At 45.3% G+C, this 17,912-nt stretch overlaps 4 protein-coding genes across 4 annotated transcripts; 2 read left to right on the forward strand and 2 right to left on the reverse strand.

The window, feature by feature from the left end:
- Positions 1 to 6,028: 6,028 nt before the first annotated feature.
- Positions 6,029 to 8,272, forward strand: LOC131893259 (uncharacterized). Its single transcript, XM_059243241.1, has 2 exons — positions 6,029 to 6,576; positions 6,672 to 8,272. The coding sequence occupies exons 1-2, from the start codon at positions 6,165 to 6,167 to the stop codon at positions 8,270 to 8,272; spliced, it is 2,013 nt and encodes a 670-aa protein (XP_059099224.1). The 5' UTR covers positions 6,029 to 6,164.
- Positions 8,273 to 8,284: 12 nt separating this feature from the next.
- On the reverse strand, positions 8,285 to 10,380 carry LOC131893260 (pescadillo homolog). Its single transcript, XM_059243242.1, has 2 exons — positions 10,146 to 10,380; positions 8,285 to 10,032 (listed from the first exon to the last, which is right to left on the reverse strand). The coding sequence occupies exons 1-2, from the start codon at positions 10,239 to 10,241 to the stop codon at positions 8,374 to 8,376; spliced, it is 1,755 nt and encodes a 584-aa protein (XP_059099225.1). The 5' UTR covers positions 10,242 to 10,380; the 3' UTR covers positions 8,285 to 8,373.
- Positions 10,381 to 10,682: 302 nt separating this feature from the next.
- LOC131893261 (DNA replication licensing factor mcm7-like) lies at positions 10,683 to 13,412 on the forward strand. Its single transcript, XM_059243243.1, has 3 exons — positions 10,683 to 12,598; positions 12,671 to 12,961; positions 13,025 to 13,412. The coding sequence occupies exons 1-3, from the start codon at positions 10,974 to 10,976 to the stop codon at positions 13,353 to 13,355; spliced, it is 2,247 nt and encodes a 748-aa protein (XP_059099226.1). The 5' UTR covers positions 10,683 to 10,973; the 3' UTR covers positions 13,356 to 13,412.
- A 35-nt stretch (positions 13,413 to 13,447) lies between these two features.
- Positions 13,448 to 17,344, reverse strand: LOC131893263 (dual specificity mitogen-activated protein kinase kinase 4-like). The gene is made up of 2 exons (XM_059243246.1): positions 15,294 to 17,344; positions 13,448 to 15,224 (listed from the first exon to the last, which is right to left on the reverse strand). The coding sequence occupies exons 1-2, from the start codon at positions 16,561 to 16,563 to the stop codon at positions 14,854 to 14,856; spliced, it is 1,641 nt and encodes a 546-aa protein (XP_059099229.1). The 5' UTR covers positions 16,564 to 17,344; the 3' UTR covers positions 13,448 to 14,853.
- Between the last annotated feature and the right edge of the window lie 568 nt (positions 17,345 to 17,912).

The following is a 17,912-nucleotide window of genomic DNA, read 5'->3' on the forward strand; positions in this document are numbered from 1 at the left end:
TCAAAGTCTTTCCCATTGGTCCCCTGGTGTGAATGAGATGTCCCTGTTTATTGATTCTTCATCCATTAGGCATGTACAAATCCTACCGTTGAACCTTGGTCTGTGGCAAGAAAATGGCGGGCAGCCAGCCATTTTAGGCCCTTTGTAATTTGGCAAGATGTCCAATTTTTAAATTAGCTATTTTCAAGAGGAAGTCCTAAAAGGCTCAATACATTTTGCAAAAAAAATTGCAAAATGAATAATTATGTTAAGGATTAAACATTTAGTTTTGTAGATAATAAAAATATACTTTTAGGCTGTCCCAGTCTTTGAACACTTTTTGCCAACCTTAGATTGGTAGAGGGAGGTGTTGATACCTCCTTGCTGCCTAAGGTGAGGTACCAGCTCTTTCCTAACTGTCCAAATAGAACCATCAATAGGACAAATGGCATCAAATGATTTTCAAAATTAAATGAAGTGTGCCAGAAAGCTTGGAAAGTAAAGACAATAGTTAATTTCCAATAATTAGCTACTATCAATCAAAAAGATTGCCTTAGTTTGATGTGAGAGTAACCAGGGTGATATTTTGAGGCTAGCTAATGGTTTCCCAACATGCCATTGCTAATGTGATATCATTGGAAAGAAAACAACTCTAGTAACATCCTTCTGTGATTATTTATTTGATGGTATCAATAATCCAGTTCTTTTTGGATTTTTGATGTTGCTGAACGACACATTCAAATTCACCATGATTTCTTGTTTAATAACTTGTTCAGGATAGAGCTTGCAGCATCAACATCAATTGTTGTCCAGGGTTGTTAATTCTCTTTCTTTACAACGACGCAAGAGCAAACGTTAGCAAAGGATTTACTAACGCTGTCTTTCCCTTTTTTGCCGCGAGATGTCTCATTATGAAGCAAGCAGTCCCTATAGTATACTCAGTAATGAATGAAATAGCGGGATTCTAGAAATGTGGACTGCAAATGGAAGCAACACTTTCTAATCTCCTAAACTGTTTACTTATTTATATATAAATATAAATAAGCATTAAATTAAATTTATAAATAAGCACTCATACGACCACAAGATCTTGTTGAACACATCAACATGAACAAGTTTGAGCCCAAAACTCTGTTTAGGGAACTCAGGTGATGTAAACACTACATCAAATTAGAATATTCGTTTTGCTCTTGGTCAGCTACATAAGCTTGTGACAATATAACTTTGAAATGAACCACTTTTTTAGTAAATAATATAAAAGGACCTGCCCTTAATTGAGAAGATCTACGTTTCTCATTTTGTTACTTCAATTCGAAAAGTGGCTAAGAGTCGTTATGACCTAGAGCAAGCCGATTTGGCGGGAAGCTCGCTCACAGTCCATTTTTCTGGAAGTTTGTGATTGGGACAAAGCCCATGGATGCTTTTGAAAACATAGGACACATCAGATACCTTTCGTACTTTCTCTGAGCACTGTCCACTCCCAACCTTTCTAACCTCTCCCAATACGAGAGCCCTCTCATTTCCTCTATGTTCCAAGTGAAACACCTCTGAACTTGTTCGACCTTTTGCAAACCCGTTGAACTCATTGGCGCCCAAATGGGTGAAGCATATTCAAGATAAAGCTTAACAATGGGCTTGTACATATTTAGCATCATGATGCTATCGCTTGACTTAAATGTCCAACAGATACAATCTCATATTTGATAAGCCTTCTAGAGATGTGGACTGGGAAAAGAAGCCAAAATTTCGTATCTCCTAAACCATTCATCTTATTCCAAATAATTAATTCACACGACCACAACAACTTCTTGAAAACATGAACTTGGGCAAATTTGAGCCCAAACCTATGCTTAGGGAGCTAAGGAGACATGTTCAAAGGTCTTTAGTAAACAATCACAAAGTTCGAATTTTTGGTCTGCTCTTGGTCAGCTACATAAGCATTTGACAACATAACTTTGAAATGATCCACTTTACAAGTAAATGATATGAATATGACCTACCTTTAATTGACAAGATCTATGTTTCTTATATTATTATCTCAATTCGAAAATTGGCTCAGAGCTGGAATGACCAAGAGCAGGCCGATTTGGTGTGAAGCTCGTTTGCAGTCCATATTTCTAGAAGACCGTGGCCTTGCTTACTTTCAACTGGTTTGGGACGGGGCGCATGTATGTATTTATTTCGTGCCGTTGTGATAGGAGTAAAGATGTACGTATGTGTTGAAGTCACAACGTCCAACAACCCCTTAAGCCCCTTAAGGCTTGTTTTCGAGGAGTTTTGGGAGAGATATTGATGGTGTTGAAATTGTCAATAATAAAAGAGATGGTTTAATTAAACATGACAATTTAGGGAGGTCTGAGGGTTCTATGAAAACTAAGTTCTAGGAGCCGAATCGATGAATTGGAAATGGCTGACCTTCCGGAAAAGCGCGTGTCGTATTTTCCAAAGGTGTCTGGGGAAGTCAAGGCATATGTGTTTAACGCGTTGGTCGTTCCTCTATAAAAGGAACGGATTACTGGTACAATTACTTTGAGCTAAAAGAGTAATAATTCATTACCCAGCCGTTACTCGCTAAAAATGGCGTAATGTAATGGCGCTACTGGTTACAGTTGCTCTTCCTAAATTTCAGATGACCAATATTTAAAGATTTTTTGCCCCATTCTTATGAGACCATACTTATCAAACGGTGTTGGTTTTTTTTTTCAAACAATCCTAAAATTTTAAGTTTTGCTGTCAACTGGTAACACTAATGAATAGAGTCAGACCAAAAATGTTTTTACATAAAAGATATTTTTCACAAATTTTGCGATTTTGGGGCCCAAAAAATATTCCTGTCCATTTTCATTTTTTGACATTTTTTCTTCTCTTCTTGTGATGATACGTAACAAAAAGAAAGATGACTTCTGAGAACAAGAACTTTATTCAGTTGTGGATCAAATAGGACACAAATCCAATCATTCAGTGATCAAAAGTGCCCTAAGCAATAGCACTAGACTATCGAAAAGAATCAATTGTATACTGTACCATGACAGTGGAATCACTTAAAAAGTGTCCTGATGTCAGGCATTGTTATAGAGAAGATTCAATTTCTTGTCAATGAAATAAAGAAGCTTAATAGATCACCCAGTATATTCAATGCTTTCATAGAATTTGGCAACAAAAAAAGGCAATAAGCAGGACTAACAATAAACTTTGGGGTATGGCAGCAACGTTTTTGCAATTCATCGCCTTTTTTCGTTCATTCCCAACATTTTTTTCCATTTTTCTTGACTTTTTTGCACTTACAATTTTTGTATTCTTTCAACTTCTTTTGCACATTTTCCCACTTTTTCTCATTCTTTTCCAACCAACAAAAAAGTTCGGCCAAAATGGCAACTGTTTTTTTATCAAGGTCTACTAATCAGGAGCCAGCAAGGACGTGGCAAGAATCTGCTTCTCAGGGATAATAGGTGCAATTACTGGTGCTTGAAGATATTATAATGTAATATTCCTTTCCATCTATGTGTTGCTTGATATGGAAGGCAAATATAGCCCTCCCTCGAACGTGTTGTTGCCCATGATTTGGGAAGCTTATTCGCAAATTTTTGCGTTAATATGTCAGATTTTTTATGCAAATTTGTAGTCAATAAAGACCATTTTTATCTGCAAATTTTAGTCAGCCCTAGTTTTTTTACTATGAAGAAATAAACGTGACAGAAATGACAAACCGAAACGATTTTGGTTAACATTGAATCAACATATTTGGATTGTTTTAAGCAACATAAAAATGACATATTTGGGCCAAAAATCCAACATATTTTGTCGGAGCCTACTAATGAGCATTGATATTATTTATTCATTCACTTGGCACTGCATTACGTACTTCCATACTTGGCCATATTTATGTGCCAAGCCAATGAAAGAGCATAATAGGAAAATCATTTATTTCAAGTTTAAACTACTCAATGTTTAAAACAATATCAATTTTATGGGAATAACATAATGTAAACATTTGTTTTGTGGTATATTTGATAGCTTAACCGTTGAGGCATCAAAAATTAGGTTACGTTGTGACATCGATTTTAATTTAGTAAAAAATCGGCTTTAAGAAAATTGATTTGCTGACATGGATTTTACTTTTTTCGCTGTTGTGTGAAATTTTCCTGTAAACGTATCAAAAATGATCAAACTAAATGTTTTACCTCTGTCTGGAGTAAATATTAAAGAGCATGCATTTCGCATCTAAAACTTAGATCATTTCCTGATCTCGACTAATGATTGTTGAAGATTTGCAACCATGGCACTAAGTTACAATGAAAAAGCAAGATTAGAATTTTTTGAGCTTATAAAGCTTCCCTGTTAGAAGCCTGTGAAGTTATGGATGAAAATGTAGGGGGTTGGGAAATTTGGTGCAACATTCTCAATCAAGTCAGAGGAAGATTTCCTCCTAACTAATTGTTTGACAACTTCGCCCTGTCTTGTAAAGCTCTTAACTCTGAGTTAGGGGCTTGGACGTTAACTGCTATGAAAATATACTCGCCAAAGTGGTAGCAGATGCTCATTCTGAGTTAATGTCTGAGCCTAATCTTAGAGGCACAAGCGTTTAAAAAATACTCGACTCGGGTCTTTTAGTTTAACAGGAGAAATGAACAATAAACCAGTGCAAATAAAACAGAATTTGAAACCACAAACACCTTCAATGTTGCTGAAGCAAGCACAACTTCAGCTCTGATCTTCACTATCACGGACACAAAATATGGAAATAACATAAAATGACAATTCTCTAAAAATTGCCTTCAAGCTTCCACTTTCCTCAGTGGTCAAGAGAGAAGCAAAAATTAAAAGGCCGCTCTAGAGCGTTAAAAACAAAGAACGAGAAACGAGCAATTTTGGATACTTGGGTCATTACGGGGGCTCAACGAAAAAATCTTCAATTTTCAATAAATGTTTGCCTCTTTGGAAGATTTTTGCCAATAAAGAAAAGTTTTCTCAGAGCCTCTAATCTTGATGAAAAGCAATGTATTTGTGGGGCAAATGGATTGGAAGGTTCAAAAGTGTAAACCTTGACATTCACTACAATTGATTCTGAATTCTGGTTGAGGAAAAAGCTCATGGATATTTTTAAAGATCTATTGTAAAAGAAACCTGTTGGACTTCCTTCAAATACTTCATACTGCATTGTCCCAATCTTCTTGGTTTGTTGCAATATAGTAGTTGTTCTCTAATTCTCACATTATTCCCGCTTGTCTTTTTGGAAAAAGCTCAAGCTTTTCCTAAAAATGCAAATAGAACCACAATACTTTTCACATAAAAGAGCATATATAAAAACATAGGAGAACACATCAAGGCCTTTTGATTTTAAAGATTTTGAAGTAATGAAATATATTGGAACCTTTGGTATCTAATTCAAACTTTTTCAAAATGAATATAATGTTATCTTTCTGAGCGGCTTTTTTGTGTGAAAATAAATGATTTGGTGCTTTAAAATTGTTTTGAGTGATTATTTGGCCCTCATAAAATTTTTTTCTTTGAGCCCTTGTTATTATATTTACACCTTTTGAAATGTTATGGGAATACACTGAATACACAGGCGATTGTCTACTGTTAGCATTTTGTGTAGGAATTGTACAACAAATTACTGTAATTTTGTTACTACTGCCCAAATTTTGGAGGGCTGCATGATCGATCCTTCATGAACAATATTAAACAATTTTATACATATTTCATACATATACATCGTCAAGTTGAAATCGTCCATTATCGTTCAAACTCAAACTCAAGTAAGGTTTCTTGCAAACAAATTCCAGCCTTTGCGTCCCTGGTTTAGCTGTTGCATCTACGCCTCTGTCTTGAATCAGGGAAACCATTTCCGAAACAATGCTTCTCGAAAGTGCCCTCAACTACAAAACTTACAATGATCAAAACCAAAAGAATTCTCAAAAAGGTCAATCTAGGAACGTTTTGATAGTCTACTCTGTTATCATTTTGTGTAAGAACTGTACTTCAAATCGTCCACTGTCTATGCCCCCCCTTTTTTGACAGGGCTCAATCACTGAAAGTCGTCACGCTTGCTGTAGCCTCTTTCAGTTCCCGAGATCAATATCAAGAAGCGGGAAGGCACAGCAGTGAAGCATTGAGGTCGTTTGCTCCCCGGTGAACCCGCATCACCGCATGGATCATCTTGGTCATTGATCAAGCCCAAGGTGATGGAATGGGCCAATGGTCTAATGGCCCTAGGCCTGGGGAGCTGGGCCCTGTTCAAGCTCTCGCGTCCCTATTTCTCGAGCCATGTGGAGTGTTGGTTTTGCCAGGGTGACGCACACGTGGATTTCTATCATCGACACTCTTGGCGGTGCCCACATTGTCACCAATACAACGGGTTCAACGCCGAGGGCGATTACAACTGGCAGGATCCCGACAAGTTCCGCCAGATCCCAGAATCTAGCCCTCCTCGACACGCCCCTCCGTCTAACGGATTGTGTCGATCGTGCAACTTGAATCAGAGCCTCAAAACCCACCAGTTGGCCAAATTTGAGCCGCGATACGAGGCCAATTATGATGCAGAAATCGAGGCTTATGCCGCCCATCTTGAGAAGACCTATCGACTCTGTCGGACCTGTAAGACAACCAAGGCTAACTTCTTATATTGACTAGAATAAGTCGATGTGCCGAGGACAGGTGATTATAATAATGATAATGTCTTCATGTTTTAGGTGAAGCGAGTGTGTTGCAGACTTTGGGCGAGCAAGACTCGCAACTCAAGCCCAAGCTCTTGTCCTGGAAATTGGAGGCCAACCGTCAGGCCATGAAGCGAGCCCAAGAGATCCTCAGAGTGGATCTCAACCGACAAAAATCCAACAACCTAGCATTGGGTTTCAATTTGATAGCATGGATAGGTCTGGTATGCGTTCACCAACTATGGATCCACACGACGGGTCCTCACCAGCCTTCAGGGGCGACCAAATTCTCTTATATCCCATTGGGCCTCATTCTCGGAGCATTCCTCCTGGCCTCGATCTCAAACCTGTTTCTGGCCTCGGCGACGAAATGGGCGCGTGCTCTGGTCCTTTCATTGTTTCTGGCATTGAGCATCTTGGAGTTGTTGTCCATTGGCCATATGGTACAGGGATTATGGCCCGTCACCTTTCTCCCGTGGATCATGGGGGCGAGTGGTTGCAGTTTGGGGCTCCCCATGTTACAAGCTTGGCCTGGAGTCCGAAAACGTGGCCCTAAACTAGCCGCTTTACCTTACCAACCCAATCTATCCCGCTTCAATCACGAGCTCGTGGAAGACACTGAGGAAACAATGACCCAAGATCTCATCTCCAGTGCCACACCCACAAAGTCTCGAAAGGTGGATTCTATCCGGAGTCCGCACAAAGAGTCTAGGCCTGGATCGCTACTCCCAGAACCCATTTTGGAGAAGAACTTGAGTGACTTGTTGCAAAACCACGAGGTCCACATTGAAGCCAGCTTGAACGGAGGCCAATGTGATATTTCGGCCTTAAGCATCGATGGTAGTAGTAATCACTCGCCGAGTCCGCCGATTTCCAAATCAATGTCTCAGCCGCCCAACGCCCACAATGGATCAGTGTTTCAGCCACGGACTTATTGTCCTCGCCCTTCTTTGGCAATCAATTTTGGCGGAAGAGACATGGGACAGAGAGGTTCGATTTTGAGACCGCCCACATTCAAACCCAAGGGCGTGACGCGGACCTCGTGGGTGGCGGGCGGTTATTGGCAGTCGAAAAATCCGAACCATTTGCCCTTGGGCGCGGCCGACGACATATCACGCTCTTCAAGTCAAACCTCCGGATTTGTGTCCAATACTGGCGGACCCAACGGATTGCCCTTCGGCTCTAGTTTACCCAATTCCAGAACCAATTCACTGTTTGGTGACGACCGCAATTCCGTTTTGTCGGCGCCCGTGTTCAAACCGACCAATTTCCCGCCCCGCCCCAATTCTACCCTGGATCCGAATCCCCTTGGCTTTGGTCGTCAACAGTTTTCGCCACATCATCCGGTTTTTAGCAATCTATCCCAAACGAGAGCGAACAGTCAAGCAGCGGATAGTAGTTTTGACTCTGACTTTGATCGGTTGACTCAAAGCGCGTTTGACGAGCTGAAGCCCAAGGCCAAAAGCTCGCCCATTCCTGTGCCGGACCAACGGGAAACCTTGGACAAGAGTCCTGGACGATCTGTACTGGAGAGACAGATACAACTGAACTGTTCGGTCCAGTCTCTGTTGTTTGGATTGAGCATCGTAATCAATGTGGGAGTGGCCGGTTATATCGCGTGGCAAAACATTTATTGAAGTAACATGTGGTACTAGTGTTGTTATTACTATATTGTCATCATTAATTCACATTCTGGACGAATAACAAGTTGAGAAGGAATTGTAAGAAATGGGGTCTTCTACTTCTGGGCCTTTTTGGCCTTTCCACCCACAGCTTTAGGGCCTTTGGGCTCGGCTGATTTATGTCCGGCTTGATTCTGTTTGTTCTCAAATTCCTTTCGCTTCCATTCCAATTGCTTGGTCTCGTGGACCCGTCTCTTGCGAGATTTCATCATGGACCGATACAATCCCTTGTGTTTCTTCTTGATCATCATGGTGCGGAGTTTGAACTCTTCGTCTTCCATCATTTTCTTGGCCTTCTCTTTGTCGACGACCTCGGGTTTACCCAATTCCACCTTCATCTTGCTCGGAGCGCCTTCTTCTTCAGACTCCTCTTCGTCTCCCTCCTCCTCCTCCTCATCGTCCTCTTCCTCGTCTTCGGAATCGTCTTCTTCCTTCTCCTGCTCTTCCGCCTTTTTGGCTTTGGCGGGTTCGGCCAATCCCAGCAACTCTTTCTCTTCCGGCGGAATGTAGTCGCCCACGCGTCGATCCGCGATAAAGGGGCTCAAATGCGGTGGGAGGACCTCGCCCACGAAATACGTTTGCACGGGCAACAATTGGCCTTGGTTGATGCTATCAAAAATCCACTGGGGTTGAACGTAAACCCGTTGGAGATAGCTCATCTGGAGCGACTCCTTGGGTCGATCGGAAATTTGATGCGTGACGCTGGGTTCACTTTCACCGAAAGTGGACCCGGGGGCGGCCGTGGCATCCCAAGAGACCTCACCGCCCAAGGCCCGAATCATGAATACCAAGGGCTCACGCGGGACCTCACGACCCAGGAACACCTTCATGCCGGCGAAGAGGTGGGTGAGGTGCTTGAGCTGCTCCGCTTTGCGCTTGATCTCTTCCATCATACCGTCGTCCTCCGCCATGGGGATATCATCCATGGGCGTGTCTTCCTCTTCGGTGTGCGTGACGGTGCGAACCAACGATCGGTTCAAGGCCGTGATGCGATCGCTCAATTCCTCGCCCAAGGCATCCTGATCGTCGGCGTGACTCATGGTCTGTCCATAACCGGCCAAACTGGGCGGGTACTGCAAATTGAGCTTGTGATACAACCGATAGTTGACGAAGCCCAACATAGTGGTGTAGAACTCGACAAAGATGGCCATGAGCTTGAGGTCCACATTCTCGGGCTTGGCATAGGCAAAACTGTGCGGCACAATCCAAGTGATGGTCTGGCCCATGATCTCGACCTGATAGTAGTAGCCTTTGATGGACACGAAGACCTTTCGCAAGGCCTTGGCCTCGATGACGTAATGCATGAACTCGATCATCAATCGGCGACACAGCGTGATCATCTCCACGGGCAAGCGGGCGTTTTTGGGGAAAGTGGCGTACAGAGCGCACAAACACAGGCAATCCTCGAGATCGCGGATGGCGTCGATGAAAGTGGGATAGCGCTCCTTGACGATATGGTCCAGGTTGTATTTGGGCGTGTTATCCTTGAGACGGGCTACGGCGTCAAAGTTGCCCTTGGCCGTGGCCTTCTTCAACTTGCGGACAAAGACTTTGAAGTCTCGGAACTTCCACACGATGGGTTCGTGGAGCAAGAATCGGATATCTTTTTCGTGGAACAGGGTTTGCACCTTGGTCATGTCGCCCTTCTGAGCCCGTTTCCGATTCCGAGGCTCACGGGGATGAATGCCTTTCAAGATGCATAAGCGACGGAAATCCTGCTCAAAGACAATCAAACACAATGAGATGACTCCAGGGGTCAGAACCAGCCCGCCCAGGCAGGCCTTACTACATATTAGCTACAAAATATCTAACCATTAACCCACTTTACCTTGAGATTGAGTTGCAGTTTGCGCATGGCATGTTTACGGGTCATGAAGTTGGAGGCCTCGCCCGTGGCGTAGGTCTTGTTTCGTCTGGCCACCATGATGTCCACCCGTGGATAGTGGACCGATCAGACGGAAAATTGGATGGAGGATGCGGTTACACGGGGCCAACTTCCCAAGGTTCACGTGGGCTGGACACGATTGGTCTGGTTTCCTTCAGGATGCCAACGATGCTAACCAAAACAGAAACATGTGCGAATTCAGGGTGCCCATGATCGGCCGATGAAGTTGGCGAGGCCGGCAACTTCGAACCCGTTGTCCTCAGTTCAGGGAAAATGATGCCTAGAAGCAAATTCGAACGCAACTTATTTCTCTATGTGAATGAAAGGCGGGTCCATCCAATAAGGAATGCCATGTTCTTGTTGCAACAGAGGAGACCAACAGGCACTCACAGGGCCTGTATATGATCTCTATCCAGTCACTTTTTTTTATCTTTAGCATCTATAACCTCGAAATCGATACTCTTCAAATGGAATAAAACGCTTTTTGATTCGAAAAAAATGTTTTGATATTTATATTGAGCTTTAAATCAATCTTACGTGTCGCTTCTAATTTTTTCTTGACAAAATTCATGACTGAAATATGTTTTCTGATTTCGTGGTTTCAGTTGTTGGCCTGGCTTGGCGCCCATTTCTGTCTGTGTTTTTGTCCGCTTCAACTCTTCGCTCTCAGTCCGACTTGATTCTGACGGCTTGCCTGGCTCCGTTCGTGACCGAATCCGCCTCATTCCCGTCTACGCCATCCCACCCCGCCCGTGTCTCGATCGACTCGCCATGGCCAGTTCGCAAGGCTCGCAACCGGGGGGCGGCGCCCAGTCCAGCTACACCTCGGCCAAGAAGCCCAATTACGAGGCCGAGCAGAACCAACTCAAGGCGTTTCTGGCCGAGTTCCACACGGTGGACGAGGCCGGCCAGAAGACGTTCGTGTACGCCCGCCAATTGGTGGCCATCGCCCACCGCGAGCAGACCTCGCTCCAGATCGACCTGGACCATTTGGCCGACTTCGACCCGGATCTGGCCCAGGCCGTGCGGAATAACACCCGTCGATATGTGCTCCTGGCCTCCGAGGTCATCTGGGCCTTGTTGCCCGACTACAAAGAGCACGAACCGCCGGCCCGGGATGCCTTGGACGTGTATATCTCGCATCGATTACTGATGGATCAACGGCAAGTGGCTCAAGGTGGGCCGGGGGCGGGGCTGGGTGCCCCTCCGGCCCGTCGGGCTCAACACGCCTTCCCGCCCGAGTTGATGCGACGCTATGAGGTCACGTTTAAGAATGGGTCCCAAGAAAAGGCCACGCCCATTCGCCAAGTCAAGGCGGAATGTATCGGGAAATTGGTCACGGTCAAGGGCGTGGTGACGCGGGCCACCGAGGTCAAGCCCATGATGCAGGTGGCCACCTATACTTGTGATCAATGCGGCGCTGAGACCTACCAGCCCATTGGGGCCACGGCCTTTATGCCCTTGATTATGTGTCCCGCTGAGGATTGTCGGGTTAATAAATCCGGGGGACGGTTGTACTTGCAAACCCGGGGCAGCAAATTCATCAAGTTTCAAGAGCTCAAGATCCAGGAGCATTCGGATGCCGTGCCCGTGGGCCACATTCCCCGGTCAATCACCATCTACTGTCGCGGTGAGGCCACCCGACAATGCGTCCCCGGTAACCACGTGGCCGTGGACGGTGTGTTCCTGCCCATCGCCAAAACCGGCTTCCGCGCTTTGAGTGCCGGTTTGGTGGCGGACACTTACTTGGAAGCCCATCGAGTGGTGGAGATCAATAAGACTGAAGATGAAGAGATGGGCGAGAAAGAGCTCTCACCTGAGGAACTGCGAGCCCTTCAGGAGGATAACTTTTATGAGAAGTTGGCCAATTCCATTGCCCCCGAGATTTATGGTCACGAGGATATCAAGAAGGCTCTACTTCTGCTCTTGGTGGGTGGCGTAGATCGGAATCCGTCCGGCCTCAAGATCCGAGGCAACATCAATATCTGTCTCATGGGCGACCCCGGTGTAGCCAAATCCCAACTCTTGTCCTACATGGATCGATTAGCGCCTCGATCTCAGTACACCACGGGTCGAGGCTCGTCCGGTGTGGGATTGACGGCCGCCGTTATGAAGGATAACCTAACGGGCGAAATGATGCTCGAAGGTGGTGCGCTGGTATTGGCCGACCAAGGCATTTGCTGTATCGACGAGTTCGATAAGATGGCTGATCAAGATCGGACGGCCATCCACGAGGTCATGGAACAACAGACCATCTCGATCTCTAAGGCCGGGATCAACACCACCCTGAATGCTCGAGTGTCCATTTTAGCCGCGGCCAATCCTGCTTATGGACGATATAATTTCAAGAAGTCCGTCACCCAGAACATCCAACTCCCCGCGGCCCTTTTGTCAAGGTAAATCAATGTCGCACCACGTCCACCTATTTTTTTGCCCACTTTCTATTTAAACGCCGGGTCCTCTTGCAGATTTGATCTTCTCTGGTTGATCACGGATAAGGTGGATCGTGAAAACGATCTTCGATTGGCCAAGCACATCACCTACGTGCACAAGAACAATGCCCAACCGCCCTCTCAGTACGAGCATTTGGACATGAAACTCATGCGACGATACATTGCCCTGTGCAAGAAGCAGAACCCTGTCATTCCCGAGGAGCTCACCGACTACATTGTGGGCGCTTATTGCGAGATGAGGAAAGATGCTCGTAACAACAAGGACATGACCTTCACGTCCGCCAGAACTCTCTTGGGCATTTTACGGTAAATATACACCTTTCACAGACTTTAACCTTAGGCAATACCAACATCTTTGGCTCCGTTCAGATTGTCAACGGCTTTGGCACGGCTGAGAATCGTGGACACCGTGGAGAAAGAGGATGTCAATGAGGCCATGAGATTGATGGAAATGTCCAAGGACTCCTTGAATACCCAGAAAGATGAGACCAATCGACCCCAAGATGTTTCTGATCGCATTTTCGCTCTCATCCGTGAAATGGCAGGCGAACAGAAGTCCTTGAAAATGGCCACCATCAAGGAAAGATGCATGAACCGAGGCTTCAAACCGGATCAGATTGAAGACGCCATCGACCAGTATGAAGAACTCAATGTTCTCTCCGTGAACCATAGCAAGACCAAGGTTACTTTCATTGCTTAACTCGATATTTCTTACCCCATAGAACATGCTTGTAAAAATAGTAACGTCTCGACGATTGCTCTTAGCCTGATTTTTCAAAAAGACACAAAATATCGGCGAAACAAAGTATTCTATTTGATTTGACAGCAGGTTCGTAAGGTAAACTGTTATCTTAATATTGGTCATAACAAAGGATTATTCTCTCATGATCTGAACAAAGAGTGGCTGGAAATGAGACACGGTGGAAACCACAATACTGGTCAAGTGTTTGTGCAAATGCCAAGGCTATTAATGACGATTTTCGTTGTTATAAAAACAAAGGGAACAACTTGTTTAAAATATCATCTTGAAAATGCCCTCAGCCTGGTGTATTAATCCCCCTAAAACTTGTAAGAAGATGATATTTTTAAAAACTTAATTACCAGATGTTACGTTTTCAAATAAAATTTTATCCAAATCCATCAAGCAAGCAATAAGTTGTTACTCATTCAAAGATTGCCTTTGCGTCAAATTTGACTGCAAAGTTCCCCGGTTATATCTTAAAGCAATTGCCAAGAAATGCAATATACGTTTTCTATGCCCAAAAAAATAAATGAAAATAGTTCACGTTTTTGAAGCAAGTCAATATTTCACAATAGTGATGCCACACTTGAAAACCCTACCTTAATCCAGCTGAATCTTGCATTTTGACAAAAATCTATTCACGATGATTTCAAACGTCTCAAGGACACTGAAATTAATTATTACAAAGAGTGACAAAGTTGAAAATTAACCTGTCTCATTTATCGTTAAAATACTTTGGGAACATAATAGGATAGTTCTTAGTCAAAAATGATAAAACTTACAAAGGATGTAAAATTGGTTAAGCGACAATTTTTAACACTTAGCTTTCAAAGAAATTTTAACGGAAATGAAAAAATATTGCTGCTTGTCATGTCATTGACAAAGACAATTAGATGTCTTAGCAATAAGTAAAAATACAGTTGGGCCATTTTTCGATCTTTTAAGGTGTAGGGTATAATGACTAAGCAACTACTAATTAGATGTTTATAAAGTTCATGTCAATACATAGCTAAGAGTACTTTAAATACTGAATGGCTACGTTTTTGTCAGTGACACGTTATCCAAGCTACTTTCAAACATGGGTTCTTTTTACAAAAGTTGTTCCCACTACAGTCTCTGACAAAGAAAACCATATTTAGATGTCTTGGGCCTTTGAGCTCACACTTAACCAGGAATTCTAACCACCGTGGAGGGGGAAATGCCTACGTTGTAAATAGTTTGAAACGAAAAGCTACCAACAGTTTCTAAGCCCGTAAAAGCGACTTGGTGTGCGGCCATTTGGAATCGTTATGTAATAATGTATCTTCATCAAGGTCGGGAAGAAGCTACCCCAAACATTGAAGGCTAGACCTGACGATCGAGCTCTTGGTTTTTTTCGCTTTGTAGTTGCACTGGAGTCCGCTAGGGGAAATGAAGGTGCTACCATTGCTGATGGGTTTGGTAAAACCCGCCCCGCTCACTTCGTATCACAGTCCATAGGCGTGACGTCCGAATCAGCGTTAGTCATGCCAAAAACGGCCGAAGGTCCGTTGTGCTCCACGAACCGATCCATTATATTGGAGACGTAGGCGGAAACGTCCACGGATTCAGACTCGGACCGCCGAATGAAGGGATGGTCGAGTAGTTTGGTATACTTGGGACGCTGAAGCTCGTCCTTGATGAGGCAAGTGTTCACAAAGTTCACAAACTCGATGGTAAAGTTCACATTGTTCTGACGGGGATCCAATCGCGGTGGATCTCCGTGAACCACCTGCTGTAGTTGCTCGAAGACGGAATTCCATTTGGGGTAAGGGAAATGACCGGTAGATAACTCAATAAGGGTTATGCCTGGAAAATAGGACGAATCAAATTTGCTATTGTTAGTTATCTTGGTGTCCAAGACAAATGAGGCCTTACCCAGAGACCATACATCAGATCTCACATCGTAGCCCTTGGCCCGTTGGGGATCGATTCTTTCCGGGGCCATGTAGGGGCGACAACCCGCGTCACGGGTCTTGGCAATCGAGTCCACCAATTGGCCAGAAATGCCAAAATCACAGAGTTTGATGTTGCCGCTTCGATCCAAGAGGATGTTGCTGGGCTTTACGTCTCGGTGGATGATCTTGAGCTTCTCCTTGAGGTAATTGAGGGCGCTCACCGTGGCCACGGTGATTTTGCCAATTACGTTCTCCGGCATGCTTTCATGGAGTTGCTCGTAGATGTACTTGTAGAACTTATCCGTACTCGTGTCCATGACTTCCATACAGATCCAGCAATCACCCTCCTTGAACAGAGCTCCGAAGAAAAGCACAATGAACTGACAATCATTGGATTGCATCACAACGCCCAAGTCCATGAGCAATTCCTTCTGCTCACGTTCATCCACGGTGGACCGAATCCGCTTGACGGCCATGACTTTGGACACGTGGTCCCTTTGGAAACGCATTTTGTTCACCGTACCAAATGCACCCCGACCGATCTCACCCAGATCGGTCAGGTCTTCAGCCTTAAAATCGAACTCACTGTCTTCGCCCAATTTCAATTTGCCAGTGGAATGGGTGGTGTTGTAGAACAAGAGGCGGCCTTTCTCCTCACACACGCTTTGGGACGTCATGAGCGCGGACACACCGGGCAATTGGAGGGAAGGCACTTTAGGAGGGCAGCTGGCTCCGCCACCCGGCACTCCACCTCCGCTATTATTACTACTGGCACTGCCGGCACGCCTCATATTGGGATGTGAAAAGCTAATCTTCAGGCCCTGTCGTTTCTCGGCCTGTTCGGGCGAAGTGACGTTGCCGGACGGGATGATTCCGCCCCCAGGGGCCGGTAATGTCAAGGTGCCGGGTCGGTGATGACCCGAGCCGGATAAACTGGGTCCAGACGGGGACGTGGGGCTGATGGAGGACGGGGTGGACGAGGAAGAGGCGCCGGAGCTACGACCGGAGCCGGGTCGAGCGTGCCGATCCCACGAGGAGCTCCCGGAATGGGTGTGGTGGGCTTCGGCCCCACCTGGGTTTCCGTTGGAGCCCGGGGCGGTCAACAAACGGCCCGAACCCGGACGGTTGAGTCTAGAGAAGGCGGTGGAAGAACCGCAGTTGGCGTTGGGCGAAGGGTTGGGTCCGTTGGGCGCCCCGTGGTTGTAGGTGCTGGTGGCGGGCGCAGAGTTGAGCGTGTGATGGGCGGACATGTTCAACTAGCTCGGCCTGGCTAGAACTCAGTCTGAAGGCGCCCCGGAAGGACTTCATGCGGGACTGGGGCTAGTGCCAAGCCAGCCAAGCAGCGGCCGCCGAGATTGACCTTTTCTCTCAGGTTAGTAATTCGCGTCGGATTTCGACTTCCCCGTGATTAAAGGCCCGCCATATCCGGCGGTGCACGTAACCAATGAACCCGTAGGGTGAGTGAGCCTTCCTAATTTTGTAGCGGGACTAGCTCCAATCCGAGCGAGTGAGTGAGGCCGAGAGGACGGTCTGACGGATGTCGGAAGGTTGCCGAAGGCTGGCCTCCACCTCTGACTCGTCCTTTATTGGAATAGGACTGGGCTATCTAAGTGTGGGCTTGAGCTTGGCTAGCAGGGCTGGCGGTGGCTGATCACATTCGATTCGAGCGCGCAAAGGTCGATGAGGGACAACTCAGTAGTCGAAGAATAGAAAGGGCAGAGGGACTCAGAATCAAAGGCCGGACGCGAATGTTGAATCGGGGGAAATGCACCAATGACGGCAGCTAGAGCCGAGCTGAGAGTAAGGGCCAGGCGAGGACTCGCTCACGTTCACTTGAAGACCACCAGGGCCTGATAAACCGGAAGGCGGGCAGCAGCATGGTCGGTGGTGGAGTACTCCATGGGCTAATGGACCACTGGTAGTGGCTAAGGTTGGTCAGGGAATTGGTTCGTCAGTTGCTTGGCTGCTGGCTTGCTCGCTGCTCTAGCTAATCGTCTGAGATCAAGGGAGGTGCGGGTGAAACGCAGGAGCGTCGAGGAGGGACGGGGTCCCTCCTGTTCCTAGGAGAATGAGCCCACTCCATGGCTGGCCTAACCATCAGGAATCGGCCCGGTTCGAGTTTTGCGCCATTTGCAGCGGATTCGTGCGCTCCAAGTACACCCTTCATCAAGCGCTCACAAGTACGTTGATGACGAGATGTGAACTATAATATTAGACTGACATTTCATATCATGCTCTGGGTCCCCCTGCTCAATATGATATTGGACTGTGACATAATGCGATGTATTAAGCTTAAAAGAGACAGATTGATTCTTTCTGTTGTCATATTTGAGTAATTAATCATTCACTAAAAGCTATGAATACAGAGATTTTGACAATAATCTTACAGGATTTCCACAAAATCTAACCAATGAGAAATTAAACCTTTTAGTTCAAGCCAATTTTTCAACAACAAAAAATTCGCACATTCTCCAATATTTGATCAGACAAATCTGAGATTGATTTTCTCCTGCAATGTGCCTGAAACCGAAAGTTTTTTATGGCAATTATGACCTTTAAAATGTCAGAAGATATAAAGGGTGAAATTAGAGCCAATGTT

This window comes from Tigriopus californicus, chromosome 2 (genome assembly GCF_007210705.1).
Source record: "Tigriopus californicus strain San Diego chromosome 2, Tcal_SD_v2.1, whole genome shotgun sequence".
NCBI classification, from domain to species: domain Eukaryota; kingdom Metazoa; phylum Arthropoda; class Copepoda; order Harpacticoida; family Harpacticidae; genus Tigriopus; species Tigriopus californicus.